The 16,865-nt window shown below is 43.6% G+C and overlaps 1 protein-coding gene and 1 long non-coding RNA gene across 2 annotated transcripts in view; one reads left to right on the top strand and one right to left on the bottom strand.

The window, feature by feature from the left end:
- DRD3 (dopamine receptor D3) overlaps positions 1-12,243 on the bottom strand; it is a 39,298-nt gene extending 27,055 nt beyond the window's left edge. Inside the window, 2 exon segments of the mRNA XM_082394812.1 lie at positions 831-943; positions 11,939-12,243. Coding sequence (XP_082250938.1) covers positions 831-943; positions 11,939-12,208 — 383 coding nt within the window. The 5' untranslated portion in view covers positions 12,209-12,243.
- Positions 1-16,865, top strand: part of LOC309630065 — a 62,787-nt gene that overhangs the window by 10,196 nt on the left and 35,726 nt on the right. The window lies entirely within an intron of this gene.

Genomic DNA, 16,865 nt, shown 5'->3' on the forward strand with positions numbered 1-16,865 from the left:
CTTCCTTTCCCCAGGGCGCTCAGTGGGCCCGGAGATGTCCTTGGGGGCCATGGCAGATCTAACACTCAGGAAGGGGAAAGGGAAAGAGGAGAGGAAACTGAAAGAGAGGGGAAGAGAGGAACAGAGGTCCCCAGAGCCAGGGCGGTACACTCTTAGGGACAGAGAATAATGTTACTCTGGTGGAACACATGAAGGCTCTAGTCAAAATCACAGAAATCCACTCCAGCAACCAAAAGGCAATTCTAAAAAACATTGTTCTTTACTTGTTTTTCTTAAACTCTATGAAGGAAATAAATAAATAGGGCACAGCCACATTTTCTAAAATTACCATTCTCCACTCCTCTCTCCCCCCTCACAGGTACTCCCAAGCTCTCTAGCTTTTCTCTCCGCTCTCTGTCTTTCACCCCTGCTCTCTCTATCTCCCTCCCTTTGCCAAAACAGAATAACAATAGGAACAGTCTCTCCTGTGTCAGCTCATCTCACCTCTTTGTCCCCCTCACCCTTTCTCCCCACAAAAAATTAGGAATCACAAAAGCCCCAAGGGTGTTGGAAAAGCAAAACCAGAATCCTCTGGGGGAAAGGAAAGCTCATAAGATAGTTATTTCTCTCCTGTCACAGGAGTTTCCTCTCACCTACAAACCATCGCTTAAAAGAAAAAAAGGAGAAAAGAAAATGTCCCAGAGTTAAGTTGTACATGGCAGTGACCCCAGTGCCCTCAGATGCGAAGCCTGTGCCTTGAATATAGCAAGAGCAGCTTCCCTAGGTGGTTTCCCTCGCCACCTGACCTAGGCCACCTCTCTCCTAAGTCTGGAAGGGAAGCCCAGCCTTACCTGTCGATGCTGATGGCACAGAGGTTCAGGATGCTGGCTGTACACATCATGACATCCAGAGTGACGAAAACATCACAGCAAACTCGGCTGAAATTCCAGACTCCACCTGTCACCTGGGTATCAGAGACAAGGATGTTAGTGTTTCCCCCCAGCGAAGAGACAACTACCCACTCAACTCTACCGCCTTCCCTAGGCTGCCCTGCACAGACGCAGACATGCCCTCCCTGTTGGTACAACATCATTACCAAGGGTAGGCATCGAGGGACTGTCAGGCTGCCCAAGACTGGTCGCCCAAGAAAGGACAAATCCACAGAATGTTAGTGCTGGAAGGGATCTTCCAAATCAATTAGTCCAGCATTTCTCAAAGTGGGGTCCACAGGGGGGTGCTCATGAAAGATGTAGATTTCTGAACCCTTCCTTAGACCTCCTGAGTCACAGTCTCTGGATCTCGGGCCCATGAATCTTCGTTTTTAAATAAATAAACCCCCCTGTCTCCCATCACACCAAGGTCTGTGAATTGCTGATCTGGTTCAAACTCAGGAGGCAACTAAAGCTCATCGTGGTTAAGTGATATGCCCATAGATGCACAGCTGGGAGTGAAAGAACTTGGGTGACTGCCAGATGTGTGCACCGTGCCAAAACTACCTCTCTGAAGCCCTCCGCCCAGTGGAGAGCTCACCATGTACCAGGAAATAAACTGAGAACACATTTTTCATAAAACTTACCTCCAAAATGAGAATCTATCTGGCTTCCGGTTTTGAAGCTTTAACAACATCTACAAGAGCCTATGTAAAATAAATCTGTGCCAGTGTGCCTGCCTTCGTCACCATGGTCCCACTCACCAAGAGGTCAGGGGGAAGGTGTGTCCAGGGCATTGGAAAGGGGCCCAGATCCTCTTTACTATTCACGGAATCACTGAGGATGGTTCTGACCTCACGCATTTACACATGTGTTCCAAGCTCCATAACTCCTCCGAGTAACACTTATAAGTAAGTCAGGAATTTAGGTAATTTAAGTTATATTCTAGCACATTTCTATTTTATTTAAAATTTTTTTTACATTACCTAATTGAGCCAGAGAGATATGCTAGGGAGATTATCACTTTCATCCACAAATGCCACTCTTGGGGCCCCAAGGCTTTTGTGCATTTGCCAGCTTCCTGCCCTTGGGGCTGCCATTCTTGGGCACCACGGTTCTCAAGGGGAAACCTGTGAAGCTTTGTACCCCAGGCTGTAGCTGGGTGTTCATGTTATCTCTGCTGGGCAGGCCCAATGGCTATTTAAGAGAAAAGGGAGTGAAACATAGGTACAGTAGCCTCTGAAGTGGCTTCTCAAGGAAAAAAACTACAAATAGTAGTGCATGAAGATGCTGTTGGCCCTCTGTCTAATTTTTCTCATCCAAGATGCTGGTTATATCACCAGGCCACTTGACTATACATCATTGTTTTATGGCACTAATGCAAGTTCCTGAAAGGCTCTCTCTCTTTCCCCTTCCCTACTAATTTCTTTCCCCTTAGATTTATTTCCTTTTCAGCATTTGATCTTTTCCCTATATTTGGTCATTTCCAAGCTCTATTATGAGAAACTCTGACCAAAAATATTTTGTTTAAAAGCAACAATGAAAAGTTCAAACTAGTGATGAAGTCATCATTTTTGTTCATTTAGTTGTGGATTTACTTTCTCTCTTTTAGTCCAACCATTTGGCTCTATGTAAATAAAAGCCTAATATGAATTTTAAAGGAATTCTGAGAATGAAAACTTTTTTAAAGGGACATATATAGTCATAACACAATGAGAGGAATGAGGAGAATAGAAGATGGTTTTGCTCAATCCATAGGACAGTTGTATGCTGTAAAAGCTTCTTGCAAAAGGTAAAATTTGTATACTAAATCTCTTTTAACATATGTTTACTATGCAATTTACATCTTAAATTGGGAAAAACCACTTTTTTTTTTTGCAAAATTGTGAGTGCCAGTTTGTGTACATATGTTGGGGGACAGTGTAGGTGAGAGAGGATCATTAGAACAATAGAAAACTGCAGGCTTGCTGGATGTTCTGTTTGTTCGTTCATTTGTTTGCTCATTTGTCCATTCATTCATTCATAAAGCAAGTGCTTGTGAAACTCCTAATACTTAGTTCATTGGAGGAGGGTATGTTATGTGCTTTAAATTTTATTTATTTATTTATTTAATTTATATATTTTTGACTGTGTTGGGTCTTCATTGCTGTGTGTGGGCTTTCTCTAGTTGCGGTGAGCAGAGGCTACTCTTCGTTGCGGGTGTGTGGGCTTCTCATTGCAGTGGCTTCTCATGTTGTGGAGCGCAGGCTCTAGGCGTGCTGGCTTCAGTAGTCGTGGCTCGTGGGCTCTAGAGCGCAAGCTCAGTAGTTGTGGCGCACGGGCTTAGTTGCTCTGCGGCATGTGGGATCTTACCAGCCCAGGGCTCAAACCTGTGTCCCATGCATTGGCAGGCAGATTCTTAACCATTGCACCACCAGGGAAGCCCTGTTACGTGTTTTAAGAGGTTTTTAAAAAAGATCTTCAGGCCCTGTTCTTGAAGAGAACTGGAGAAGCAAGGCATTCTTAAATAAAGTAACTAGAGAGCATCATGAGATCCTAATATCATTAATACAAGCTAACATTTATTGAGAACTCAATCTATGTGTGTCACCAACCCATATGACCCATTCCAGAAAGTTCTATAACTTTGAAACATAGATTCTGATAACTCGATACCTGAATTTTTAAAAACTGTATATGCTCTTAAAGCTTTTTGAGGACAAATTATACACTTATTTGATAGGAGATTAAATGACTGCAACTTAATCAACCTGATAGGAGCAGGGACTTTTACTTGTCTGCTGCTGCATCCAGGCTCCTAGAGCAATGCCCAGCCTGCAAATATATTCTGACAGAATGAATGGTCTCTGACATAATCTGTGTTAAATCTAATAATTACCGATGTCTGAACTTTACATACATGGCCTCTATTGCTGATTATGGTCTTGTGAGAGAAGACTATTGTTATCTTCATTGCAGAGAAAGAAACTAAAGCTTGGAGAGGTTCAGTACCTTGCCCAGAGAGGCATGGCTATAGAGGCAGATGGGGCACTGGAATGTAGGTTGTTACACACCTGCTGTATGGGGGTGTCAGGCGAGGAGGGGGCAGCTGTTGGAAAGGGATGGAAGTGGGTGGACACAAGGGAGAAGGAGAAAACCATGTGCCATCAAGGATCTTTGTGTGGCAGACCGCATCAACCCCCTTCTAGGGAATGAGACATCTCCTTCTGATTGCTTGTATCTCAGGGTTGTAGAAAAACAGCACAAAACAGTGGGGGTTACTGACTTTGGGGCCTAGTGAAAGTATGTACCTGGCAGATTTCTTTGGTCCCTGGTTTCTTGAGCCCCTAAGGACCAAAGCCCTCAAGCTGCCCCCTGGCTTCCAGGCCCCCACTGTGCTACCCCATTCTGGCTCTCCTCTCATCCTGTCTCCAACTCTGCCAGCAAAATCCCCATTCACTCCTTGATCTCAGCTAAGTGTCAAGAAGACAACAACCTGATTAGCTAATTTAAGTAATTCCCGCTAAGGTGCCATCACTTGGTTTTCCCTAATTGGTGGGATGTGTAATGGAAATACTTAAGTCCTCCATGCCAAGTAAATAATAGTGAACGATCAATAAAGAGCTGAAAGGGCCAAGAACATGCTAAGTAACTCTTACAGCAAGGAAATGAGGTAAATGTTCTCTCCAGTTTATAGATTAAAGAAATGGAGTCTGAGAGGGGTTGAATAATTTGCCTAAGGACACACAGCTAGTAAAAGTAGCTGGAATTTCAAACCCTTAATATCAAACATTACTCTATTTTGCCTCTCAGAGGTCAGCACCCCGACACGTTGCTTCTGGGAAGTGTACAGTTTAACTCCTTTCTCATATCATAGGAGGGAGAAGAGTTGGCATTGGTCCGTCTACCCACCCACATAGCCGGCGTTCACTGAGGGCCCATTATAGGGCTGATACCTTGCTGGGGTAGCTGTACTGAAATGAATTAAACCTGTTTTTGTTCCCAGGGCCTCAGAATATAGTGTCTGTGTGTTAGGGGGAATCATGTGTGAATGGGAAGGGGTGAACTGAGGGCCCAGGAGATGGACGCTAAGAAAATAACTATGATACAATATGATAAGTGCTGACAGTGAGACGAGTACTACAGAGTGTTGGGAGAACATGAAAGGTAAAGTGATTTTTGAAATTAAAGCAGAAGCAAAGCAAAGCAAAAAAAAAAAAAAAAATCTGATTGATTTAAGGCTTTTTAGAAACATGATTCTACCTTTTCCCTAAATTTCAATGAATAACTCACTTTGGAATTAAACAGCAGGCAGATGGTGTTACTCTCACTTGCTAATGAATATAACTAACTCCCTTTGGCAATACAGAAGGTGGGAGAAGCAAGAGTGTCTTCAGGTACTGAAGTTGGCTATTGATTTTCAACAGACACAGCCTAAGGCAGCATTTCCCAAATTTTCTGATAAGGCAGCGTTTCCCAAATCACCTGAGGCTCTTGTTAAAATGATTCTTAGGCCCTACTCAGAATAATAAGTCCCTCCAGTGATTTTTGCTGCCTGGGAAGGTTGGGAAATGCTGGCTCTAGGGGGTGTGGGGAGCATGACTTTGTCCCTAAAGAATATATATATATATATATATATATATATATATATATATATATATATATATATATATATATATAACTGAGTCACTTTGCTGTACAGCAGAAATGAACGCAACATTGTAAATCAACTGTACTGTAGTAAAATTTTAAAAATATATATATATAAAAAGAAAGAAATGGTTGTCCCTAGAGCTCCTTAAGCATTCTTTATCCCTTGGATGCCTTTGGCCTCATAGTTCCTTCTCAGAAGAATATTTTTATTTATTTATTTATTTTATTTAATTTTATTTTTAAAAATTTTATTTATTTATTTATTTATGGCTGTGTTGGGTCTTCGTTTTTGTGCGAGGGCTTTTCTCTCTAGTTGCGGCAAGTGGGGGCCACTCTTCATTGCAGTGCGCGGGCCTCTCACTATCGCGGCCTCTCCTGTTGCGGAGCACAGGCTCCAGATGCGCAGGCTCAGTAGTTGTGGCTCACGGGCCTAGTTGCTCCGTGGCATGTGGGATCTTCCCAGACCAGGGCTCGAACCCGTGTCCCCTGCATTGGCAGGCAGATTCTCAACCACTGCGCCACCAGGGAAGCCCAGAAGAATGTTTTTAAATGCATGAAATAGAATACAGTGGATCACAAAGGATAGTGATTATATCAAAATATAGTTACCAAAGTATTTTTTTTAAAAAATATGTGATTCTTTAAGAATGCACTAAATGACAAGACCTAGTAGTTTCAAAGCACTGATGAGTGTAAATGGTATTTCGGGGTCTGCAAAAACTGTAATGCGATTTGAAAATACAAATATCTGTGATTTCCACCAGGGACGCTAAGGATTTCTTCTGCTGTGGGTTGATGCTGACATTCATAATTGAAGGAAGTGCTTAATTTCGGTTTAGTGAAAATAAAGAAGTAATTTTATTTATATCCAGGTTGATGGACTCCCCAGGTTAAGAACTCCTGTTCTAAGGGATGGATTTTTAGTTGTTTGGGGGAGATATCCAAGGAGCAAAGATGGAATTACTTCTCTAATTAGCCTCTTCATTCCATTTTTGTTTGCCGCATTTGAAATCCTTTTTTTCTTCCTCCCTCCCTCCCTCCCTTCCATCCTTCCCTCCTTCCTTCCTTCCTTCCTTCCTCCTTTTCTTTTCTTTTTTTTTGCAGGAGGGGATTGCTGTGGGGCAAAATAGGGTACTAAATGAGGATTTTTCACTTCTCTGAATCCCAGTTTCCTCATCTGTGAAATGGGGTTTTTACAGATTAGTGGTTCCTACCTGTCAGTTTGTAGCAGATGGTCAGCTGGCTGCACAAATCAGCTGGGGTGGGAATGGGCCTGGGACTAAGGGCTTGTTACAATTGCTATAGACTTTCAGGACCACCCCTAGAAATTCCGGTTTGGTAAATCTGGGGTAGACCCATCAGTCTGTATTTTGAACAAGTAGCTCCCCGTAATAAAGGTTGAGCTCAAAGTTGAGGTTCATGAGAGTCACGGAGGAGCTCTTTTAAAGTGCAGACCCTGAGGCCCATGCCCACAGAGAATCCCAGTCACTGGGATGTTCTTGAGGTTGGATCATACTTTAGAAATGACAGCAGAAATACTCTCCAAGCCCTTCCAGCTTTCATAGTCTTATGACTTCCATCAAAATCCAGACTTTGGTGAAGAGACTGTGAGAAGCTCCTGCTTTTGTTTTCCAGTAGGGAGATTTTAAATTGCTATCATCTGGGGTTTTTTGAACAATGGTAAAATTCTTCTTAAAAAAGTCTTTATTTTTAATAATCAATATCATTACAAGTCCAAAGGCACCTGTCTCCCAAAACAGCACTGCCCCTTCCCGTCGTCACTCTCTGACCTTCGATCAGGCCCTCTATGGCGAGTTTCCCTGCCTGAACCCATTTGGCACTTTTTTGCTTGTTTATATTCCCTAACCCTCAAATCTTTTCTCCAGTCCACACTGGGACCCAAGTACCCTGAGTTTAGTATTCTAAATGTTCCCCTGGTTGCTTACGCTGCCTTTCTGCCCTGATACAAATGTGTTAAACATCACAAAAGGTGCTTAACCGATTGGAACAAAATGGAATGTTCGTGCTTAGAGAGGGAGCTCCAAACAGACTGCAGCTTCTAGAGCAGGAAATTAAAAACTTGAGAGGGAATCTGAGATAGAACTGTTTGGTACAGAACAGAAAAGAGTTTTCATGAAAATGCTGCAAACTGAATTACAGAGATGGCCAGGCCAGGGCCCTCTGGAATATAATTTACTCTGAGGTCACCTGCAGGGTTCTTATCCTCAACTTCTCTGCTAGGCCTGAGGACTGAGGAAACTGAAGAAGGTCAGTGTACCTTCATGATGAGAATGGTACCAGCGAAGGCCACTGTGGTGCATACTTGCTGACTGTCTTCTTTCCTCTTTCCAATAGTCCTTGGATTCCACTGGGAATCCCTGAGATTCCTGAGCAGTTGATGTGTCCTATGGAAGGTACACATAACCTATGCTAAACTGACTATTCTATTCAGTGATTAGTTCAGAGAAAATCGTGTGCCATAAGCCAGTCCAATCCAAGTACATCTTGACACTTCTACTAGAAATTCTGGGACATGGATTTTCTCTTTTGCTGTGAATGGTATGGTGCACACATGTGAGGTCTATAGCTTACCCTTTGCCTGTGGATAAGGTCAGTATATGGAAGAAGACAGAGCTGAGAGAATTGTAGAGAAATGGAACTGGAGCCCTGTTCAAATCGAGCCTGCAGTCCACCCTACCACAGGACTTTTAAACTTGCTGGTAGGAGAGCCAGTGCATTCTGTTCATTGTTTAAGTCAATCGGAGTTAAGGTTTCTTTTACTTAACAATAAAATTGTCTAAACTGAGATATTTATAGATCACACTTTTTAAGTATCGAAGCATTTTTTCAGTTGGTGACAGTTGAGCCTAAATCAACCTTGTGAGGTAGGGAAAGTGTAGTTGTCACTTTCATTTTATTCATTTAACTCCACGCCTTCTGATTCCCAATTCTGAGTTGTTCTCATAGCACAACCCTGCATCAGAATAACATTCATCCCAGTGAATTCCAGCAGAAGCACAAAGTTATATGACATTTTATTGCCTACATCACCCCCACATCTTCTTTTTTAATAAAACCCACATTTTCACTTTTCCTTTTCTATCCTCCCTTGCATCTAAAAGTGGCCTTATGTTCCAGGTCTAGCCAATTAGACAAATGAAGTTCCTTAGGGAGATGCTTCAAGCCACTCCAGCGAAAGGGCTTTTATTTACTTTTTCTTTTTCTGCTGTCCCCACCCATCCTATTTTTGAGTATGGCCATGATGCTTGGAGCTATGGCAGCCCTCTTGTGAGTAGCATGAGGAAGTGGGTTTGCCAAGGATGATGAACAGAAAGAATGGGAGTCTGGTCCTTGATGACACCTGAAGCAGCTGAACCAATACCAACAGAACTCCTTCCTCCAGAATTCTGTTTATGTGAGAAAAGTAACTCCTATTTGTTTAAGCCACAGTGAGTCAAATTTTCCAATATTTACAGTCAAAACATAACTCGTATATACTGGTGTCTGTCATTATGAGCCAGTTTTCCTCTGAAGGAAAGGGTCTGGCCAATGTGAGCCAATATTCCCTTCAAACAAGATGGATACATTCAAATCAAAGCACAGGAAGCTGGGAATTTGACAGCCAATTTGGCGCCCTCATGGTGTTCTTCTCATGTTTGTTCTGTCCTCCTGGGGGCCCTCAAACCTCCAGCAGTCCCTGTGGTCAACACTGCGTCCTTTCCTCTTTTCAAGGGAGCTCTGTGGTATGATCTTCTAATTACTAGACCAGCTACTCATCATTAGGACAAGTTAGTGAGAGTAACACTTTTTGCTCTTCTCTGAGACATGTGAATTTATGTATTCACGATCACTTTGAGAGCTCAAAGCGCTCTTTTCTCTCGTTAAAGCACCCAGTCTACTTCTGAGGTCCACAGAAAGCAGGCAGGCATTTAAGACTAAGGGAAATATACAGACTGGGGTGGGATAGGGAGACCTGATCCTTTGGAATAGAGCCTTCTATTAACTTAACTGGTTGTCTGTTAATGATGGCTACCTAACGTCATATTCTGTCTTTTATTGAGACAGACCCTTAGTTGACTGTTGGGGGAAGTGACGTAGAGATACTAAGCTGCAATTACTAGAGCCTTGAAGCAAGTGGGTAGGACCAAAAAGAGGTCGCAAAGCCCATTTCCCAGTGGAGAGATGTCTCTGCTCCCCCAAATCTTTTTTGTATGATTTTAGACTTATGTGACCGTATTCTTGATTACTGAACACCTACCTGTTATAAATAACCTGTTGGACAGAGGGCATCTTGGTTTTAATGGGGGGAAACAAGAGCTCCACCAGAGCTCTTCTCACAGGGGAAAACCCATAGATACAACCTGCAGAGAGTCCACTACGGCCTTTGGCAAGATCTCATGCTGGCCCTCTGTTGCTCAGTTGCTCCTCTACGCTCAGCAGTAGAGTGGGCGTACCACCCATACTGGCAGGTGTGGCTAGAAGGGGATGCCAGGGGTATCTAGTGTGAGAAGGTCACAACGTCCATCTCCTATACCAGTATCTACAGAGGTTTGCCAATATAATCCATTCAGAGGCCTGGAAGCAATCACAAATGACCAGCCAATGAGTGCCCTGAGTGCACAGACACCAAAAGCCTGGTTTTATTTCAGAGGCAATTAAAATGCTTATCTGAGTGAAGGTTCTCTTCCTGCCTTTCTTTCTGACATTCATCCTTCTGGCAGACTTAAGAATCCTTGTAATGCATAGGGATGGACAGAAACACTTTTGAGCAGGGTGTGGTGGTGTTCTGAATCACTGACTAATCCATCCACGCTGGGTCGTAGCACCTAAAGTCTGCCTCATTCTTGAACAGAAACATCATATACTTCTAACTCCTTTTCAGTATCATTATTAAAAAATAAAATAAAAGTAAATAGTTCATTGTAACAATAGATGTAGCTGCAGATGGTATAAGCAGGAATGGCCCATCTAACGCATACATTGCAGACCAGATTCATTTAATCATTCATACATCAAATATTTATTTAGTACATATTATGTGCCAGGTAGTATGTTTGGACTACAGGGAAAAAAAGAACAAAGACATAGCTTCTGACTTCAAGGATGTCTCAGCCTAATTGGGTTGACAGAAAAGTCAAGATAATTACAAGACCCTTTGACATCAGGATAATCCTAACTGGGAAAAATTAATGCATATTTTTTTCTCTGAGTATTCCCTTAGCCTTTAAATCTATCCCAATCAGCCTAGTTGTTTTTATTCTTTTCCTTTCCTTTTCTATCTCCTTGATTTCTTTCCTTAATGTCTCCCCATTGAGATCATAAGTCTAATTTTAGTTCCCAGTCATTCTTTAATATGGTTACTCGCCTAAGCAGTCTATGTTCGAGGTTTTTGCTCTCCTGTGATATGTCATACTTAATTAACTGTCATCTTCACTATTAATATTAACTGAGATATTAACTTGATGAATTTTAATTTCTCTTAATCGTGGCATCATTTTGAGCCTTCATTGGATACCTTTTTAGAATGATACACAGTGCAGAGGAGAAATATTAATAGGATATTAAGGGTTTTAAAAAAACTCTTTAGTAATTGCATGTTTTCCTGGTAGGAATATCTGTTTCTTGAACAGGTGTAGGCACCCTGATTTCCTTGTTAGCAAATGGATGTTTTGTCTTGATCACCTCCTGACTCTGTTTTGCACTTTCAAATGAAAATACTTTCAAATTTAAGAAATGTTTCTCTCCGGCAGAATTCTCCAGGGTCTGCTGCATTATCTAACTGGTGAGGGAGGCACCAAAAATATAAATTTGGTCTTTTCCTTTGGAAGCAGAGTCTGCAGAGAGCTGGTACCCAGGAGGAAAATGCTGAGTCCGAGGGCAACTGAACCATCAGAAGTCTGATCTATCTGCAGACTGTTCTTGCTCTCTTTTCCTCTCATTCAGTTAAAAAAGAAAATTGTTTTTTTTTAAATTAATTCCTCGGCCCCTACATGCCTCCTGCACATCGCCACCCCTATATACATTGAAACACTGTTGAGGATGGCCACTGGACTGCTCCCACCCCAACCCCCGTGTCTTTGCAACATGACTGGCACAGAGAGTAAGCCTGGTGCATTTCTAGGACAAGTCCCATCACTCAAGTCCAGTCACCTGGATGCTGGAGGCCTGGGGAGAGAATCATTCCCAGCTCCCTGGTTCTGACGTGGGCAAGTGATGCTGGAATAATGCTGCTCTCAGGACCTTCAGTTCCCTCATGAAAGGGAGAACGACAGGAGCTCTCCTTCCCTCCCTAGACCCTGGATCATGGCAGGGAGCATTCTGACCCCAGACGCCGGGAGCTCACGGAAGACAAAGACAAGCACGGTCACATGGGCAGCTTGCACTTGCGACCTACTCACCTCCAGGTACACCACCCAGGGCATCACCAAGGTGGCCACCAGCAGGTCAGCCACGGCCAGGCTCACCACCAGATAGTTGGTGGTGGTCTGCAGGGCCCGTTCCTTCAGCACGGCCACACACACCAGACCATTTCCAAAGATGATGGCCAGGATGAGCACGCAGTAGGAGAGGGCGTAGTAGGCATGTGGGCGGGCCCGGCTGGCCCCAGTGGAGTTCTCTGCCGCACACGTGGTGTTGATGTGGCCCCCCAGCTGGCTGAGAGGCGCCATAGCCCGGAGGGAGAGGAGGGACCCCGACGCGTTTCCTGGGAGGAGATAGAAAACAATGTCGGTCAAGTCAGACTCTTTGGAGCTTGGCTGCTTTGGGTACATATTTTGATTTTTTGATTCGATAAATATTTTGTTGAGCACTTTCTATATGCTGGGCACTATTCTAAGCCCTGGATATACAGCAATGAAAAAAATAGATAAAAATCCCTGCCCTCATGCAGCCTCCATTCCAGAGAAGACAGTAATAAACAAGATAAATCCAAGATGTGGTATGTTCGATGATGACATGTATTTTGGAGAACAAAAAATTAGGGAAGGGGGTGAGGACAGGGTGAGGATGGTGTGTGTGTGAGCACTTGGGTAAGCAGGAAGCCCTCATGGAGATGGTGACAGTTGAGTCACGACCTGGAGGACCTGAGGAAGCCCACTGTGCTGATGGCCGAGCAGGAGGAACGGCAGGTACAAAGGCAGGGCGGCAGGGCGGCTGGCAGGTGGAAGGGACGGCAGGGAGGCCAGTGGAAAGAGCCGCGTGAGGCAGGGGCAGAGTGGAAGGGTGTGAGGTTGAGAGGTCGTGCTGGGCCGTTGAAAGAACCGTGCTTGGACTCTTGAGTGAGGTGGGGGCTGTTGCAGGATTAGAATCCCAGCTCTACCACTTCCGAACTCTGGGGTCTTGGGCGTGTAACTTCACCTCTCTGAGCTTCAGTTTCCTCTTCTGTAAAATGGGGGAAATAATGGAACTCGTCCCACAGGGATTTTGTGAAGATTAAATGAGCTATTACATATGGAAGACGTTGACAGCCATCCCCGACACCTAGAAAGCTATGCAAGTGTCAGCTCTTTTTCTCTGATTGGTCTGTTTCTCTTAGCTTCCCAGACCCTCTCCTTGTCTCCTCCCTCCCCGTCTCTCTTGCCCACATTTGCCTTTCCCTGCCTCCCTTCACTTCCTTCAATCTCCCATTCTTTCTCTTGGGTCTTACGTAGCAGGACATGGTGGGCTTGGGAGACTGGGCTGTGGGAGAAAATCTCAAGAATAATGGGGTTTAGAGGCAGTACAGTGGTTTTTATATTTAGGGAAAATCCATGTACCAAATTTTATTTGAAACCTCCTAATTTTTATTTTTTGGCTGCACCATGTGGCTTGTAGGATCTTAGTTCCCGACCAGGGATGGAACCCAGGCCACGGCAGTGAAAGGGCCCAGTTCTAACCACTGGACCACCAGGGAATTCCTGAAACCTCCTAATTTTTAAAGACTCATTACTAATTTAAAAAATATTTAAGCCTTATGAAGTCTCCCGTCCCCCTCCACCCCAAAATCCCACATCCATGGGCCAATGACCCATGCATCACCAGTTTTCAATCTCTGACCTAGTCCAATGCCCTCACTTTTCAAACAGGGAAATTGAGACCCAGAGAGATGAGTAACAAATCTTAAGTCACAGCTTCTTAGCGGCAGAACTGGCATGCAGGCCTTCCAACGCCCTCCTTTGACATCTGAAAGCCATAGCAACTGTCACATCACTAGCCCACTGGGAAAAGCCAATCCTCCAACCATGGGGACTTTGGACATAGCGTGGGAAAGGCAACAGAGCCCATTGGTTGCCCCCATGACACCAACCTGTTGGGGCCAGAAGAGACTCTGGGCTCTTAAAGCCAGGTTTGTGTGTGTCTGTGGGGGACAAAAGTCATTGTGTCCTGAAGAAAAATATGGAAATGACTTTGTGCCAAGGGTAGCCGTGCATCAAAGCCACATGCTGGGGGAAGCACAAGGCTTATAGCCTATGGTATGACCCTGAGACTTGGGTAAGAGTGACTCCTGCCCTGGGCTCTGTGCTTCCGAGGGCTCCACATTGGACCCCATCTGGTCATATCCTTCCTAGAGGATGAGGTCATGCTCTCCCATGGCACCAAGGAGCAGATCCATCAAGAGTCCACACTCCCATTCTAGACCATACTCTTGGTACCAAGATCACAGGATTCTCTGCCCAAACTGCTTGGAGCCTATTTCTAGGGCAACACCAGCCTCATTTCGGATCTGTCACCCTGAAGGAAGACTGTGGCATGTATGTGTGGGACCCGTTGGCTCCAGGGGTAGCTGTTTGGAGGAGCTCAGATGAATAGCTTGGATGTACCCCAAGGTGTGGAGAGAGGAGGACAGAGTCCCTGGGACAGGATGTCGGGTGGGGCAGCTTCTCCTGCCCTCTCACATTTTGTATGGAACTCTTAAGGCCCAGGAATCCTAAATTCAAATCTGGCTTTCCAGATTCTTAAGAAGGTGCCTTTATCAAGGTAGGAGGAGTAAACATTTCATTCAATGGTGTTTGTTAATTATAACTAAAATATTTAGACATGGAGTATATGGGCCTCCATGGGAACTCTTGCTCCAGGCTGTGGCAGAGGTAGAGGCTGGCTTGGTGGCCAGGATTTGCTCTCAATTCTGCTAACTGCTGCTCTCCTTTGATTAGGAGATTGGCTTAATCCTGGCTGTCATTCTGTATGCCATTTTGAATGTTTCAGCCTGGAATGTGAAAGTGTTAAAATGAACAAATAATTGTAAGGGGCGAGTGATTTGGAATGAATTCATAGAATTGTTTAAAAAAAATTGTTCTTTATCTTGGCACACTGTTTGCACTAAATATATTTTAAAGCATAATAATAATTTTTGATAATAATTATAATTTTCTCATTATTCAGAGAAGGGCAGCCACTACCCCGGAGATTGCACTGTTGCTGCCAAGAGCTTCTGGAAAAATACAAAGCTTTCTGATTGTTCAAGGATATTTTCACCTTCGAGGCAGGCTCAGGCCCAGAACGCCTTTCCTTCTGCAACTGGGCCATGTTGGAAATCAATGGCCAGAAATCACTCTTTCCTAGGGTCTGTAGTTGGCTCATGATGTCTTAGCCTCATCTTCCCTGTCAGGTAGGAGGGAGGCATAAAACCTTGGGATATTTGTTACCATCTTGCTGGACATTTTACTCTGCTGAGGTTTGACAGCTACTTAAAAATAGTACAGCTAAGTGTCAATGACTAACTATACGAAGGGAAACCCTCAACTCTGAAAATCAATTCTGAGCCTGATGTTGGAATCACCATTGCATGAGTTTCTGATTTACTTACTTTTTGCATTGCACTGTCTCTGCTCTTAGATTCTTTAGAGCAGCAGGTGGGGGTAAGCCTTGGTTGCCCAGGCAGTTCCTGATGAGTTGTGGGTGTGGGAGATGAAAGCAGAAAATGAGTGAGATGCTAGATTACTCCCCACTTTTCAGCTTCATTGTTCCAACTTCCTCCCTCCTTAGATTAAAAAAAATTTTTTTTTAACCAGCATTGCTTATGTAACACAGAACTGGGCTGGGTTTTCTCCTTTCTTTCTCCTTTCGATAGATATGCTACCAGATAGTAAACTGGTCTCAGGCAGGAGAAGTAAAGAGCCTGGAGAATTCATTAACTTGATAATCACTCTCTGAGTAATTCATAATGATAGCCTGGTTTCCTCATCAGCAAAATGAGGATAATCATACCCACTCAATAGGGTTATTGCGCAGTCAAATAAAATTATATACGTAAAGTCTTGGCACTGTTGACAACTGGGGCTGGATAATTCATTGTTGGGGCAGGGGGTGCTGTCATCTGCATTGTAGGATTTTTAGCAACATCCCTGACGTCTACTCACTAGATGCCAGTAGCACTTCCCCTCGCCCCAGCTGTGACAGTGAAAAAAGTCTCCGACATTGTCAAATGTCCCTTGTGGGGCAAAATTGCTCTCCCCATTGGGATTCATGGCTCTAACATAATGTCTGGCACGTTGCACTTAAAATATTGTTATTTTATTGTTGCACTTAAAATTATTGTTTAAGGGCAAGTGGGAATAGGTGAATGGGTCAAATAAACTACAACTGCAGAGTGTCTAATGGACTTGGAAATTAGGAGATTACTGATGACCTCAGCAAAGAGTGTTAGTTAAGAGTGGATGGAGGTGAGAAAGTGGAGAAGGCAAGGACTAGAAGAATATTGCTGGTCTTACTCTTTTAAGAATCATTATATATAATACTACTTACAAATTTTAATGAGCCTTTGAATTTCTTACACAGTCTTTATAGTTTATTCTAGCATCTCTTAGAGTGAGTGCATAATCTACTTTAAAAAGCAGGGGGACAGAGTGTGGTCAGGCCCCCATCAGCTATGACATACACCCTGATTTGATGATATTCAGTCCCTCAGTGTGGAACACAGTCTGCCTGGAACATCTATCTGTAGGTTGCCTCGTTTGGGTTCCTGGTTCCATACCAGGCTCCCACTGAGTTTGTTAAGAAGTTATTTATTAAGATTTACAGGGTTTTAATTGTTTGTTCTCTTTCCTCAAGGCTATCAAGTTAAGCAAAAAACAAACAAGAAAAACAAAAACATCTTGGGTTCTCAACCTCCTTCTGAAGACAATATTCACTACCACTTCTGGCTGCTACTGTGTGCCAGGCACTACTAGTACTGCACAGATATTACCTTGTTTTAATATTTATAGTAACCCTGAAGGTGGATATTGATATCTTCCTTTTATAGATTAAAAAATTGAGACTCAGTAACTTTCTTAAGATTACACAATGTGTAGGGGGCTACATTGAACCCAACTTTCATCTTGTGTCTCCCTAAATCCAAAACTTGTG

The sequence above is a fragment of the Balaenoptera borealis genome, assembly GCF_965194805.1.
Source record: "Balaenoptera borealis genome assembly, chromosome: 5".
Classification (NCBI taxonomy): domain Eukaryota; kingdom Metazoa; phylum Chordata; class Mammalia; order Artiodactyla; family Balaenopteridae; genus Balaenoptera; species Balaenoptera borealis.